At 32.3% G+C, this 14,812-nt stretch overlaps 2 protein-coding genes across 3 annotated transcripts; both read right to left on the bottom strand.

Annotated features, from left to right (window-relative positions):
- Nucleotides 1-94: 94 nt before the first annotated feature.
- On the bottom strand, nucleotides 95-5,951 carry LOC117909282 (DDRGK domain-containing protein 1). Of its 2 annotated transcripts, none has more exons than XM_034823242.1 (9): nucleotides 5,898-5,951; nucleotides 5,091-5,240; nucleotides 4,775-4,880; nucleotides 2,523-2,626; nucleotides 2,158-2,259; nucleotides 1,912-2,073; nucleotides 1,483-1,539; nucleotides 1,187-1,223; nucleotides 95-489 (listed from the first exon to the last, which is right to left on the bottom strand). In XM_034823242.1, exons 2-9 carry the CDS (start codon nucleotides 5,208-5,210, stop codon nucleotides 284-286), a joined length of 894 nt encoding a protein of 297 aa, XP_034679133.1. In that variant the 5' UTR covers nucleotides 5,211-5,240; nucleotides 5,898-5,951; the 3' UTR covers nucleotides 95-283. The 2 variants fall into 2 exon arrangements, with proteins under 2 accessions (XP_034679133.1, XP_034679132.1); XM_034823241.1 differs by lacking the exon at nucleotides 5,898-5,951 and adding an exon at nucleotides 5,778-5,863.
- Nucleotides 5,952-8,068: 2,117 nt separating this feature from the next.
- On the bottom strand, nucleotides 8,069-9,829 carry LOC117909200 (thiamine thiazole synthase 1, chloroplastic). The gene is made up of 2 exons (XM_034823128.1): nucleotides 8,873-9,829; nucleotides 8,069-8,513 (listed from the first exon to the last, which is right to left on the bottom strand). The coding sequence occupies exons 1-2, from the start codon at nucleotides 9,767-9,769 to the stop codon at nucleotides 8,349-8,351; spliced, it is 1,062 nt and encodes a 353-aa protein (XP_034679019.1). The 5' UTR covers nucleotides 9,770-9,829; the 3' UTR covers nucleotides 8,069-8,348.
- Nucleotides 9,830-14,812: the final 4,983 nt, after the last annotated feature.

The raw sequence follows: 14,812 nt of genomic DNA, 5'->3' as shown, positions 1-14,812 counted from the left end.
AAGTGTCAACTAATCTATTTGGTGGATGTGCGATGGATAAGAACTTGTCCAATCCAAATTAAAGTCTGGTGGTAGAAGAACATTTCCTCGTATATGCTTAAATGCCCAATCTACAAAATTCCATTGCCTGCAAATGTGTGACAGCTTCACACCCTTTTTCTAAAGCTTATCATGTGAATCCATCTATACAAAATTGATTCAAATTCTGCTCCTATTCAACATCATGCACTTGGCATATTGTTTCTGTATGTATTACAACATAAAACTAGGGTTCTATACCGAGTCAAGTGACAGCCATCTCCTCTACACCACTGATATCATCAACAACCTGTGCTTTTGGCTCCAAATCAATGAACTGGTTGGACTTACTAGCTAGGTGTGAGATGCTAACCCGCCCCTGACGCTTGATATAGTCAGCAACAGCATGCATTTCTTCTTGTGAGATGTATATGAATTTTCCTCTATCATCCATGACACCAGAGAGTCGACCTAATGCAGAGAACAAATCCATAGTTACTTCCCCAAGACTAAGCATTGCATATCTAGATGTAAAATTCTTGACTAGATTAGATGCATAATTCAAATTCATGTTGAGTGTTGGAAGGAAAAACCACAGAGCTTCTAAGAACTGTAAATCAAGGAAAACCAGAGAAGAATAGCAGAATACACCAACTTTTCATTGATCAAGGTAAAGCAATGATCATATTTCCAATGGGATTCAAACTGGATGTTGGAACTAGAGCTGCATTTTCAGAGTGACATACGACCACTATATGTGATGCAATACTAGAAAAGAATGTTAAACAAGATGAATGGCAACACTACAAAAGATAAAAGATTAGAACCAGGACCACCCCACTAAAAACCAGGATTTATCAGAAGCAAATAATAAGACAATAAAGCATTGGTTTACACAGCTAGGTCGTGTTCAGAGGAAACAATCAATAATGGGCATGGGCAAAGAGATTTGAGCTATGCAAGTGGAATGTGGCAGAAGGGACAGAAAAAACTAAAGAGGACATTGAAGAATTTAAAGTTGAATTTTTTTTACTGATAAATTGCTTAGCAAGCAGAAATTGTGGTGTATGTTGGGATGTCAACCCAGAAAATTTGGAAGAATGCAATGTTGAGTGATTGAAAGAATAGGTCCTATTCTATACAAAGAATGTCAAAAGATGGTACATACCCATATTTTCCAGGGAGGTTATCCGATTAATACAGTCCTGCATAAAAGCAGGGTAGACATTGATTAAGAAGCAACATAAATATGTCATACATAAAACCAAATAATGGGATACTATCCTAAACCGACATAACCAATCCCCATCTCCTAGATTACAGTTAAACTAGGCTCAGATGATTGAGCATAACACGTTTATTTTATATATTTATTGTCAATCACCTCACCTATTACTGCACCACCATGTGTATGTATATGTGAGAGTATGTGTATGTGTTACAAAGAGTAGGTGCAGGGAATACCTGAGTTCGCAACTTAAATTCTGCAGCAAGATCTTCCAAGGGCACGCATTTCTGTTTCTGCATGATCGCATAAAAATATCAGCACCATTACAGCCTTTACTCTAATTATCCTCTAGACATACCCATTGGCCAGTGCCCGTATAATTTTTTGCATAAGCTAGCAGATGCACTCAAAAAAAAATTAGATAAAAATGTTGAATTACTCAAGCTTCAAAATTCATGTTCAATTCGTCAAACTTCGAAATTAATGTCCAATCACTCAGACTAGAAGATTAAACTTTACTGTTAAAAAAAATATATTGACTGACTAAAGACGACTCCTGTAATTGGTTTCAATGTGCATCCAATTTTCCAATCATGACCTTGTTATGAAATATAAGAAAGAACCCTACAAAAAGAATCTAAGTAGCACAGGGACAAAAATAACACCTTTATGTATTCCACAAAATCCACAAGCAACCCCTGATTTCCATCTTGCATTTCATTTTCTGTTGTACCTTCTGCATCAACAGAAAAATCTCCTTTCCACTTCTCAAACTCCAATGCAGCTGCTTCATCCTCCTTGGCCTTTTGAGCTTTAGCTTCTTCTTCCTGAATAAACCATGTTGAAATTCTTAGGAAGGGAACACAAGAAAGTATATTCCTGAACTAGAAAAGCAAAGAAGACAAACTCACAAGCTGGCGCTCCTTTGCTTCGCGCTCCTCATCCTTCCTCCTCCTCATTTCTGCATATCTGTCTTGTTTTGTTAGCCTTGACTCACGTGCAGCTTCGTCGGCCTTCAAGATCACAAATCAGAACATAGAGTTGCAAATTACTAAAGCTTCAAAACCAGGAAAAGAATAAGAACAAAAATCACAAGGATCATGTAGGAAAACTATAGGTTATAGAAGCATGTATTGCAAGAGAACTGGGGTTTGGTTAAAAAATTTGTTTCACAGACATGCAGTTGCTGACATTCAGAACCTCATTACACTTAGAAATATGGTGAAAGCATAATTGAAACTAATTAAAAATGAAAGGAAAAACAAAAAGAAGAAACCTGTCGCTGTGCTTCCCGCTCTTGGCGTTTCCTCTCTCTTTTCTTTGAATGTTTACCTTCATACTCATCAACAGCAACATCCTCATCACTTTCATCAACGGTTTCTGTCACACTTTCAGATAGTCACTTCACTTGCTATGGCAGAAGACAGAAAGACGTATCTTTGAACTGGTAAAAACAGTAAAACCATCTAACCTTAATGCACCCAAATTGTGCACAGATAAGGAGGATGGAGCAATAGTGGGGTCTAATATACAGCCAATTCACATTCTTTTACTACTGTAAGAGAATGTAGATGCCCTTAAGACTAGTGACAAGGGATTGTGCAGGAGAGGGGTTGGGGCAGGGATGGGAAGGCTCCAGGTTAAATTCCATATAACAACAAATATACATATTGCCTCTCCCTATCACACCCGAACCAACTCCCCCCCCACAAAACCACACACCCAACATATCCAACAGAAAAAAAATTAATAAATTTATAAGGTAAAGAATCAGGAAGCTGGAACACCTTAAAGAAAAATTACGTAAGGTGGACTAAGGTATTTTCTCTGGCAGATTAAGGATGTATTTTCAACTCATACTTGTTATATTTTGCATAAAATTGATTATATTGCTTCATTTGAGGCTAGTTATTCACCAAAGGCAGGTTAGCCAAGTTGATAGCAGGATGCCATCTCAACTTCCCCCAAACCAACTCAAAGAAAAAATGTGGTAAGGCACACTTTCCCAATCCCATCAAAAATTGCAGAGGCCCATTCATGAAGCAAGATGCGACAACAATTTGGTGCAAAGTTCCTGGGTTGTGGAGCTTGAGCCAAGAAGTTTTAAGTGAACATAAGACAGCTGGCCCATATATACTCTCCAAGGTGCTCCAATGCCAGGAAGAAATCAATCTGCTCTGGAATTACAGATAAGGAACTTTACTCTTTTGGTTGAAGAGTTTGATCCAGGTGCATAGCAAAGATAATTGCCATTTTTAGATTAACACGCTCACTTGAACATGCCAAAATGCAAAATCCATGTTGGGAAAACATTATACCTTAAAACTGGATTCTCACAGCTCTTTTTTGTTATCATCACTATTAATATCATTATCATTATTATTTTTTATATAGAAAGATGCTCACTTTTTAAGAAACTCATAAATTTGGACAAATGTAAAATAACTGTCATTCATCAGAAACAAAATCATATGCTAAATTAAGAAGGTCAATTTCCTAGTTTGTTAGCCAATTAATAAATTTGGGAAAGGTAATATCTATCCATGATAACAAAGAGGAGTGAAACCTGAATGAATCCCTCTGCTAAATGAGAAGATGACAAGCAATCATGAAAGGAGACGAGAAAAATCATTTGCTGATGGCCAAATCATAAGTCTTGTGCAAAATGTACATTATATTCACAAGAATACAACGTGTGGCACTAACAAAACATGTCCTAAAAAAATGTGTTGCACTAATGAGGTCACCCAATTTTCCAAGCCTGCAACTTAATAAAATAAACTAGATCCTGAGAAAGTTAAAGACTTCAACATAACAATAGTTTTATTTTTTTGATAAGTAAAAGCAAGAGTAAATTTCATAAATGAAGAAAAAAGAGGCCCAAAGCATACAGGACAGCAAGCGCCAAAATGAAAAAACAACAAAAAATAAGAGATACAAAAAATCTCACCCACCCTCACCTAGAACCCAACCAATCAAAAAAGTTGATTAAAAGTAAAGGTCCATCATCTATATACAACTTAGTCCAAGACCAAAAACTACACATAAAAGAATTCTTCATCCTATGAATTGAAAGCTCTTCATCGTCGAAAGCTATCCTATTTCTTTTCTTCCACACTGCCCAAAAAAGACATAAAGGAGCCAGCATCCGTGCCTTTTTACGCTTCTTGCCCATGAAGGACCCATGCCAACCAAGTAGAGTCTCTCTAACCGAGAATGGAAGAACCCAAGTCACCCCAAAAAGAGCAAACAATAGTATATCTCTGATGCACTCCAAAAGTGCAACAAGATAACTTTTCCTGACTTAACTGAAGAGATATCATATATTTTCTCCAAGCTTCACCCATAAGATACCTATCTAGATAAATTTTCAAGAACTATTAACCTACCATTGAGACCAATGGAAACTTAGGAGGAACAAAGGTTTCACATAAACAGGTATCAAGACCAAAATAAAAGAGCAAATTACTGCATAGGAAAAATATGAGGGCGAAAATAAAGAAAGAAAGCAAGTTACACACCACTAACCTTCTACAGTTGCTGTTGGGGCCGATGATGTGCTTGCACCAGAGGCTGGTCGTCGACGCATCCTACGAGCACCAGTTGCCCGTACAACAGTTTCCCTTTGTTGAACCTAAAATTAATTCCAACAAGAGGGTAAATGAGAAATACAAAGATCCTACCTTCTAAATTATTCAATAATCAAAATCTTAAAATCCAATAGAGAAATCAAAAAAATTGAAACATATGTAAAAAAATAAATCTTCAGCAAGAATGAGGGACCTAATACTTAAAATAATTCCATTAAAAAGGGAAATAAAGAAAAGAAAACAGAGAATCACACCTGATGTTCTTCCTCATGTTCATTAGATGATCGAGAATCTTGACGCCTCTTCCATAAGTACAGCGGAATTAATGCAATGACAAGAAGCATAGAAAGTATAAACACAAAAAGCTCTTCCATTGTTTCAATCTTAGGCCACCGCCCACTATCCTACAATGAATACAAAATTCATTATATGCAGAGAGACACAAGGGAGCATAGAGATTGTTTTTAGAATTTAAATCCAACTTGATCACCAGTTCAATCAAGTGATAGAATCATTCCTAACAAATCACACCCATTTTCTCATTGAATAGAAAATATATTTCTGATTGAATTCTAACACACCAAACAAACAATAAAGTCAAATTTCAGATCAAAACCAAATTTTGATTGAATCAATAACCCTTATACCAGTTTAGTGTAACTATTATGCACATCTCTCCTAAATTAAGCAGTTGTCCAATCAACAAATCAAATTTCAAAACAAAAACAGCACATGCACAGCACTAGGGTTAGGGTTTATGATAAAATCTCAAAAGTGAAGCCAGGGATTCAGATGTCCTATTCAATCTGCCTCCGTAGAGGGTTGGACTGCACCAATAAATTCTGTTTGAGTGCCAAGAAAAGATGGAAAAAAAATAAATAAATAACAATTTGGAATCTAAAAAGGATTGAGCGTTGGAGTGGCAATTGGTGCAACATTACAAATTTTTTTTCCTTCTCTTCTCTTTTCCTGCAGATTCTCTGGAAACAAACCGAAAATTAGGGTTTTGTGATATTATGCAGAATTTTTGTGTTGCGTTGCAGGTGGGTTCGGAAACGTACCTTTGCGCGGGTGATGTCAACGAGGAAAATGGCAAAATCTTCGGACACAGGACGAACATAAACTCATGGCTTACCCTCGTAAAACGACGTCGTTGGCATTGGTTTGTCTAGTTTGTCATTTTGTCATATTATATGTCCCCAATACTACGAGAAAATTAGGTAAAGATTTTGTTGCTTTAAAGAAGCTAATATACCATACTCAAATTTGAATTATGTTTCATAATTATATAATTGTAAAATTATTATTCCATTTATTTATATAGCGATGATATGTCAATTGTTGTGTAATTTATAAATTGAAAAAATGTTTTACTTTCGCGTCATAATCATGGATAAGTATACGATGACTCCCGAGAACAATATTAAATGTTATAAAATAAATTCTTAAATATTTTGTAATTAATCGTGATTGAGAAATTTTGTTTGATATAGAATGAACATATATTAAGGTCATCTGGTAAAGTCATTAGTATTTTTATTGGTAGAGTCATTAATTGGATAGTGGCATTAAGGATTAAGTTTGAGCAAATTGCTTGAAACCGAACCTCATCCGATAGTTAGGTGGGCTTGAACAATTTTTTTAATAATTAGATTGAAGTTAGGTTGAGGGCTTTCAACTTGATGTTAATTCAAATTAAGCTCAAACAAAGGTTTAGGCAATCAAAACTTTATTTAAAATTTCCATAAAATATATAATTTTATTTTCTTGTATAGTAATATTCATGTTATTATCTTTTATAATAATTTTTTTTTGTTACTTTTAAGAAAAATGCAATTATAATTATATAAATGCTTTTCATTTTTAAGGTAGATAAATTTATTATTATTTCTTTACATTTTTAATATTATCGTAAATATATAATCTCATTTACTATTTAAATTTTCACATAAATATATATAAAAAAAAAGTTTTTTTTTTAAAAAAAATTGTGGTCGGGTTACCCTAACCCAATTTTAGCTCATACAATTTGATCAATCTAAGGTGTTGTTTGTTTTTTTTACTTAACTCTAAATAAAACTTTAATGTTTAATAGTATTAAGTATTAAGTTATTTGTTTTTGTAATATTTTATTTCTATAAAATATTAAAAAGTTAAAAAAATCAATATATTGCTTTTTTCATTTAGAAAAAATCAAATATTTTGATTTTTTTTTTCAATAAAAAAATTAATAATAAATCATAAAACAAAAACAAATAAACAACCTAAAATTTGAAAATAAATTATTTTCAATAAAAAAACTAAAAAAAACAAACACCCTCCAAATCTAATATAACCGATTCAAGTTTGGAAAAAGTAAGATTAGTTGGACTTGTCCCGAGTAATTAGAATTAGAGTTCAAGTTTGTTTGGTTGAACAAGTTTAATGTTTCATAATTTTGGTAAGTTCAAGTCCACTACAAACTCAACTCAATTTGTCTAAGTTGTAACTTATCCACAACAAATGCAGAATATATAGAGGTTAATGAAGGTTTAAACAAAGGGTTTGTGGAATATTTTGGCTTTCTATGGAGGATTATATTGCCATATTGAGACCATCCATGATTCATTCATTGATCAAAGGATTAAGTTTCTCTATTAGGACAAAATATGTTTAACATTAAATATCATAACATCCAGGGAGTTGATGTCATTGAATTAAGCATTAATAATTATTTCTAGATATTGGAGTCCTGAGAGTTAAAATTAAACTAATGGCCTCAAGAAAAATGAAAAAAAATCATTTAAATTTATTAAATTTGTAAAAAATAAAATTAAAAAAGAAATCAAGCAATTCTTTTTTAATAACAAAAAAGATTCATTTTGTTATAATTTTTTTACTTTTACAATTTCATATATATATATATATATATATTTCACAATTTTTAAAATTTCATCATAATTTTAATATATTTTTAACCGATTTTAATAATCTTCATTGTTTTTTCAAAATTTCTATTGATAAGTAAATAAAACAATCAATGCCCATAATCATTTACCTATTTTAGAGAGGGTGTAGAAAGTGTTTCTATATATATATATATATATATATATTAACTACTAGGCCATATCTGAAAGGTACCCGTGGGCCGTGACAGCACAGAGAGGGTAGTAGAAAGTGTTTCTATCTATCTATATATATATATATATTAACTACTAGGCCATATCTGAAAGGTACCCGTGACAGCACAGCAAAAGCACGATAATTAAAGTAGGATATCTCAAAGTAGAAAAAAGTCACTAGTCACAAGACTCACAACAGCCAAATGCCACTACCATTTTCACTCCAATTTCCAAGTTCCAAGTTCCAAGCTCCGACCAAATCCTCAAGCAAGAAAAAGGGAGAAATACACACCCTAAGGAGAAAGTTATTAAAAAACAAACACCTACCTAATCACAAAATCCCCATGGAATTCTTCCCCATTGAAAGGACTATTATTTTCAGGGTTTTTTTGTTTTGGTTTACTCCTTCCATTAAGCCTCAGCAATCTCAGCAGCATCGGCGGCAGCGGCCAAGACCAGCTCGGGATGGAGGTTTCCGATGTATGTGCCGTCCAGAGCGTTGGGCAGCCCCAGAGACTTCAAGGCCAAGTGAGCTGCCTTCTGCCCTGATATCATCATCGCTCCGAATGTCGGTCCCTGCATTACCAATCGCCATATATGGAGAAAATGTTATTCGCTTTTATGGGTTTAATGTTTTACATCTCATACGGTCATACCAAAATTAAAACTTCTTTTTATCAATAAACAAACTCCAAACAGGGCCTTAAATTCGGATCAAAAAGCCCATCATTTGTTTAAATGGAAAAGTTTTCCATTTTTCTTAAAGATCTTGAATTTAAAACAAACTATTAAATCATCAAAAAAAAAAAAAAACTAAATTTTTTTTCAAAAGTAAAATTTTAAAATTTCAAATATATCTAATGATCTTTTGTCCAAACAATCTTTTCAAGAAACAAAAAGTACTAAAAACAAGTAGTGAGAAAGAAGAAAATTACCATCCTTGGGGAGCCATCAATCTCTGCAACTTCCATTCCGGTGACGATCATTCCCGGCACCACCTCCCTGGTGAGCCTCACGATCTCATCCTCTGCCGTGTTCATGTCTAGCGCCTTCATTCCCGGAACGCTGTCTATCATTCCAACGCTCCTCAGCCTCTTCACTCCGGTGGCTCCGAACGGCCCGTCGTGTCCACATGAGCTCACCACCACCTTCGCCTCCATCACGTTCGGGTCCATACACGACTGTGTGTCGTGGTTCATCGACACCAGAGCCCAGTTGGTCACCACCCCGCCAACTTTCCCTTCCTTTATAATCAGATCCTCGGCTGCCACCGCGTTGAAGAGCTTCACGTTGGGCCTCGCCAAGAGCTTGCTCATGATGGTGGATGTGAAGAGAGCCGCGTGCTTTATCACCACGTAGTTGTCTTGCTCGTCGTACTCTAGGCCGAGCTCATCGAGAAAGCGGTGTGCTGGCTTGCGGACCACCATGGAGGAGAAGAGCTGGCCCCCGAGCCACGCGCCGCCGCCGGGGCTGACGGATTGCTCAATGATCGCCACCTGTACGGAGGGGTTCTTGCTGAGCTCGTAGGCGCAGGACAGCCCAGCAGAGCCGGCGCCGACGATAACGACGTCAGTGTCCGCGTAGGTGATCATGTCCATCATGTACCGGCGGGTCATCTCGCGAGAGACGATCGACTCCTTGATGGGTTCGAACTTGAACGACCGGAGGTCATAGGGCATCGCTGCGGCTGTAACGGCGAGATTCACCGGCGTGGATTTCACCGGGCTCAGGCGGGCCTGGGTGGCGATAGGGACGCCATGGAAAGAGGACTTGTGTGGATCGAAAACGGAGGCTTTAGGCTTGGAGCAGAGGGAGGAGGTGAGGGTTGCCATAGCCGGAAACTGAAACGACGCCGTTTTCTTCTAGGATTTTCTGTGAGAGATAGAAGTGAGTCGTGGAGTGAATATTTAAGAAGAAATGAAAGGAAATATCAGAAAAAGTGAGGGAGTACACGTGCAAGAAGATAGGATATGAAGGGTGTAGAATAGTTAGAGATGGACACGTGTCATCGTTGGACTGATCTTCCCTTCGTCCGTCTGGCTTTTTCATGTGATCTCCTGTCATGTAATTTGTATTTTTCTTTGTGGCTCCTAGTTATTGATGATGATACCAAATATTCCAAATATCTTTTTATTAAATTTATGAATTGTTCTAATTTTTAAAAAAAAATTAATTTTCATTCCCATTTTGTTATGTTTTCTGACAAATATTGTTTTAAAGTTGTATGGGCATATATAGAAAATATTTGTGGAAATATAATTTAATAAATAGCAATATTGTGTTTTGAGGTAATTTGTAGGATTTCGGAGACATAAGAATTTTTTCATATAAAAAATATTCCATATGTTAACTTTTTAATTTCAATATACCATTTTATAATTTGTTTATTATTAAGTTACAAAACCTATTAATATTATATATTTTATTATTTTTAAAATTATCCTATTAATATTATAAAATATTTATAATTAATATATCATCTAATTAATAATTTCATTTTTAATCTCTAAAAACTTTTCAAATTTCTCGTAACCTCAGTGTTTTTTAAGAGGATTTGGAAGCTTTTGTAAATTGATTTTTGCAATTTCAATGAAATTTTATTTGAGGAGTTATTGTTTAGTGTTTTTTATGATTCTCATGTTAGTTTTACGTTTGAATTTTTTTTCTTCAAATTTTTTATAACCTTTATATCTTTGAAGAATATGCCAAATTGGTATTCTCGGAATATACCCTTTACTATTAATATACAGTAACGCTATAATTTTTTTTTTTTTTAAATCATCCTATTAATACTTTTATTATAAAATATTTATAATTCATATATCATTTAATTAACAATTTCACTTTTAACCTCTAAATTTTGATTTTTTTTTTTCAAATTTCTTATAATATTTGTGTTTTTAAAGAGAATTTGTCATATTTAGTTAATGGAATATGAAAAATGGCATCCACCTTTTTCTTTTTTTTTTTTTCTTTTTTTTAATATACTCATTTTATAAAATAAAATTTTAATTATCAATATTGTTTATTATAACAAAATTTTCATTTTTAAAATAAAAAAAATATTTAAATGTGATATAATTTTTATTTTAAATAATAAAAATAATATGTATCATATTATTATTTTTATTTAGTTTACAAATTAAATATAAATATAAATAATATAACATATTCATTGAATATTTTAACTTAAAATATTATGTTCATAAAATATTTATATTGTATCCATAAGATATTCTATCCGTAAATCAAACATAGTGTTAGAGGGTTTTATAAATTGATTGATATTTTTAATTTCAATGAAATTTTATTTGGTAGTTGTTGTTTAGAGTTTTTTTAATGATTTTCATGGCCGTTGCAATTTTCATCTTTACAGTTTGAACAACTTTTTAAATTTCATCTTTGTATCTTTGATGAAAATTCCGAGGTTAAATTGGTATTCTCGATTAGAGTGCAATTTTGGTAAGCTTGTGGACCCCCAAAATTGGCTTTGCAGCCCACTTTGGAGCCCGACCCAAATGTCCAAAAGAATAATAATAATAATAAACAAATAAAAACAAAAGAAAACCCACTGCCCACTCCCAAAAACCCATCTGACAGCACTACATGGGGACCCACTCCCCCTGCTTTCCTTTCACCACTTCCTCGCGCCACCTCCATTCCTTTCCAAGTCCGACCCTTGTTTTTTCTCTTTTCTCTTTCTTTCTTTTTTGTTTTTTTTCCTCTAGATCTCCTCTCCAGGCCGCCTCGCACCCATGCCGTGATGCCGTCATTCCGTCGCCACTATTCATCTCCATGATGACCACCATGTTGCACCTTCTCCATGCACCACCCGCTGCACCTCCGCACTCATGGAGTTGCCTCATTCACGCGCCATATCTCTAACACCTCCAATCGAGGCCCAACATACTTGCATTGCTACTGTCAATTTCAGTTCACCATCTCACTACAATATTTGTTTGTGGAGGAGTTTTCAAATTTGATGATTTGGGCTCTCCTGTTTGTTGTTGGGTTGAGTTGGTTTGGTTTCTAAAAATAATACAGAAAAATTGATTTAAAATATATATATCTCAGAAAATATATTTTAAAGAGTTCCTGAAAACTATTTCAATAAAAAGTATCAAACAAATTATTTTAACAAAGTTTCAAAAAATTATTTGAATAAAAAGTATCAAAAATTATTTTACAAAAGTTCTAGAAAATTCAAGACTCAAAAAATTCATTTTTAACAAACTTCCATAAAACTTTTTTTTTTTTAAATCCATAAAAATTGTTAATAAAAAGCCTAAAAATTATTTTAACAAAAAAAAGGGTTTAGAGAAATTATTTTCTTATAGAAAGTTCAGCTTTTTTTTTTAATAAATGTTCAGAAATATTTTGATAAAAGTTTAGAAAATTATAGTTTTTAATAAATTGATCCAAATGTATTTTTAGTGAATTGTCAAAATTTATTTTGTCTTGAAAAGAATTTATAGAGTATTTTAAATAGAGAAATAATTTCCTTTTAAATAAAGAATTTTTTATAATTTTATTTACTTAGTAGAGATGGTTTTTTAGATTTAGACATGTACTCATGGTTATTACTATTAATCAGTTTGACAATAAAAACACTTTTTTTAATCATAGCAATCGGAAAATACTATCTGTCTACATTAGTCCTATTTACTTTATTCATTGGAACCATAAGAATTTATTTCAATGAAGATATAATAGAACCATAAGAATTCATTTGAATTAAGACTGGATTTTGATATATTATCGAAATTGTTAAATCTAGTTACAAACCTTTTGGCTATGTTTGGTTCTCGGAAAATTTGAGGGAAAATGCAAAGGAAAGAAAATAAAGAGGAAAAGTAAAAGGAAAAAAAAAAAGTGAAGGAAAATAAAAAATAAAGTTAAAAATGATAAATTATTTTTATTTGCTACTTCAAAGTCATTTTATTTATTTTGACTCATCAATATAAAGATTAAATAATTTTAAAATGCATAAGTTTCTAACTAATTTTAATTATATTTAATTTTCTTTGAAACGTTTTATAGAACAACCAAATATGAGAAAATCATTTTCCTTAATATTTTTTTTTCTTTCATTTGTACTTTCCGAGAACCAAACATAACTTTTACATAAAAAATTTGAATAACTATGGACATTGGTATGAATTTATTATAAATGCAATTTTTTCCGTCAATATATCTTATTTTGAAATATTTTTAGTGTTTCTTTTTATATAATCCTATTTATTCATTTTCTCAATAAATAACCCGAGGTTTTCTAAGATGTGTCTTTTCTTTAAAAAAAAATGTTTTTTTACTTATTTTATTTTCTCTTTTAAAAATAAATAAAAAAAGTCATAATTTCAAATTTTCAAAAAATAAAATGTTTATAATAAAAAAATTCGCCCTTTTACAGAAAAAACACATAAAAATACATGTCCAAAAATAAGTAAAAATAAAATAAAATGAAAAATAAAAACAAACCATTTGAAATTTAAAAAAGCAAATTACATTTTATATTAAGCTAAAAAACAAACATTACCTTACACTTTTCTTAGACTTTCTTTTTTTTAATTGTACGTGACAGAATCTATTTAATCATTTTTTTATCAATCAATTTGGTTTTCATGATATTGTTGCAAAATATGGAAGACATGGTACGTGTTTGGTGTTATTTACATGATGTGCCAAATGACAACTACACTGACAAACATGTTTGAAGCATGACATTTCATTGCCTTTACATGACTTTACCAATATAAAAATGCATGTCTAGCTTTTCCACCAAGACTATCAAATAATTAATTTAGGGTTTTAGAGATTATTGGATGTCTATCTTTACCATAAAGAATATTTAATTTTGGGGTTTTAGAGATTATTGGATGTCTATCTTTACCATTAAGAATATTTAATTTTGAGATAAGATATTGGAGGATACTAATAATTATATTATTTAATTTACATGTACTATTACTAAAGATGTAAAGAAAATTTTAAAAATTATGACTTGGCCATCTCATTGATTTGACAGAATATATATAAATTTGACAAATATTTGAAAATCTGTTCCAATGTGGTTAGGAGTTGGACGGTCAAGATGCTCAGGAATCAAATTAATGAAACATTTTCCTCTTCAATCCATCTGTATTACAAATTTTTATGTACTTGGTATATGTTGCATCAAACTCATTTTGAAATTAAACAAATATCATAAAAAAATTAAGTTTATAAGACAGTTTTTCAACCTTCAAATATATATATTTAAAAGATTTTGATTAAAATAAATGGAGAATTTTTTACATTCTAACTACTGGAAAATAAACTAAAAACTATTTTTATATTTATTTTTAAATTTTGAATTTCTATTTAAAGTTATTAAAAAATGATTATTTTAAAATTATTAAAAATTTGATTACTATAAATCAAAATGAGCAACTAAAGCCATAATGATTCTAAGTGAGTCTTTCTTGGATACAGGAGAGAAGGTCTCCTTATAATCAATACCCCCTTTCTGAGTGAAACCTTTGGCCACAAGTTTGGCTTTATGTCGTTCGATATTGCCTTTTGAGTCGCGTTTGGTCTTAAAGACCCATTTACAACCAACTGTTTTATATCCTTCAAGCAATTCGACAAGTTCCCAGACTTTGTTTTAATCCATTGATTTCAACTCATCATTCATGGCATCAATCCATTTATCAGAATCACTACAGCTAATGACTTGTGAAAATGAAACCGGGTCTTTACTTGTCCCAATATCATAATCAGATTCTTGTAAATAAACCACATAATCATCAGAAATAGTAGGTCTACGTTCTCTTTGAGACCTTCTTAATGTTGATTGTTGTGGTCCTTCCATAATTGGTTCATTAGTGATAATCTCA

This window comes from Vitis riparia, chromosome 19, assembly GCF_004353265.1.
Source record: "Vitis riparia cultivar Riparia Gloire de Montpellier isolate 1030 chromosome 19, EGFV_Vit.rip_1.0, whole genome shotgun sequence".
Classification (NCBI taxonomy): domain Eukaryota; kingdom Viridiplantae; phylum Streptophyta; class Magnoliopsida; order Vitales; family Vitaceae; genus Vitis; species Vitis riparia.
Note: the sequence above shows the minus strand (reverse complement) of the source record. Positions and strands in the feature narration are given on the sequence as shown.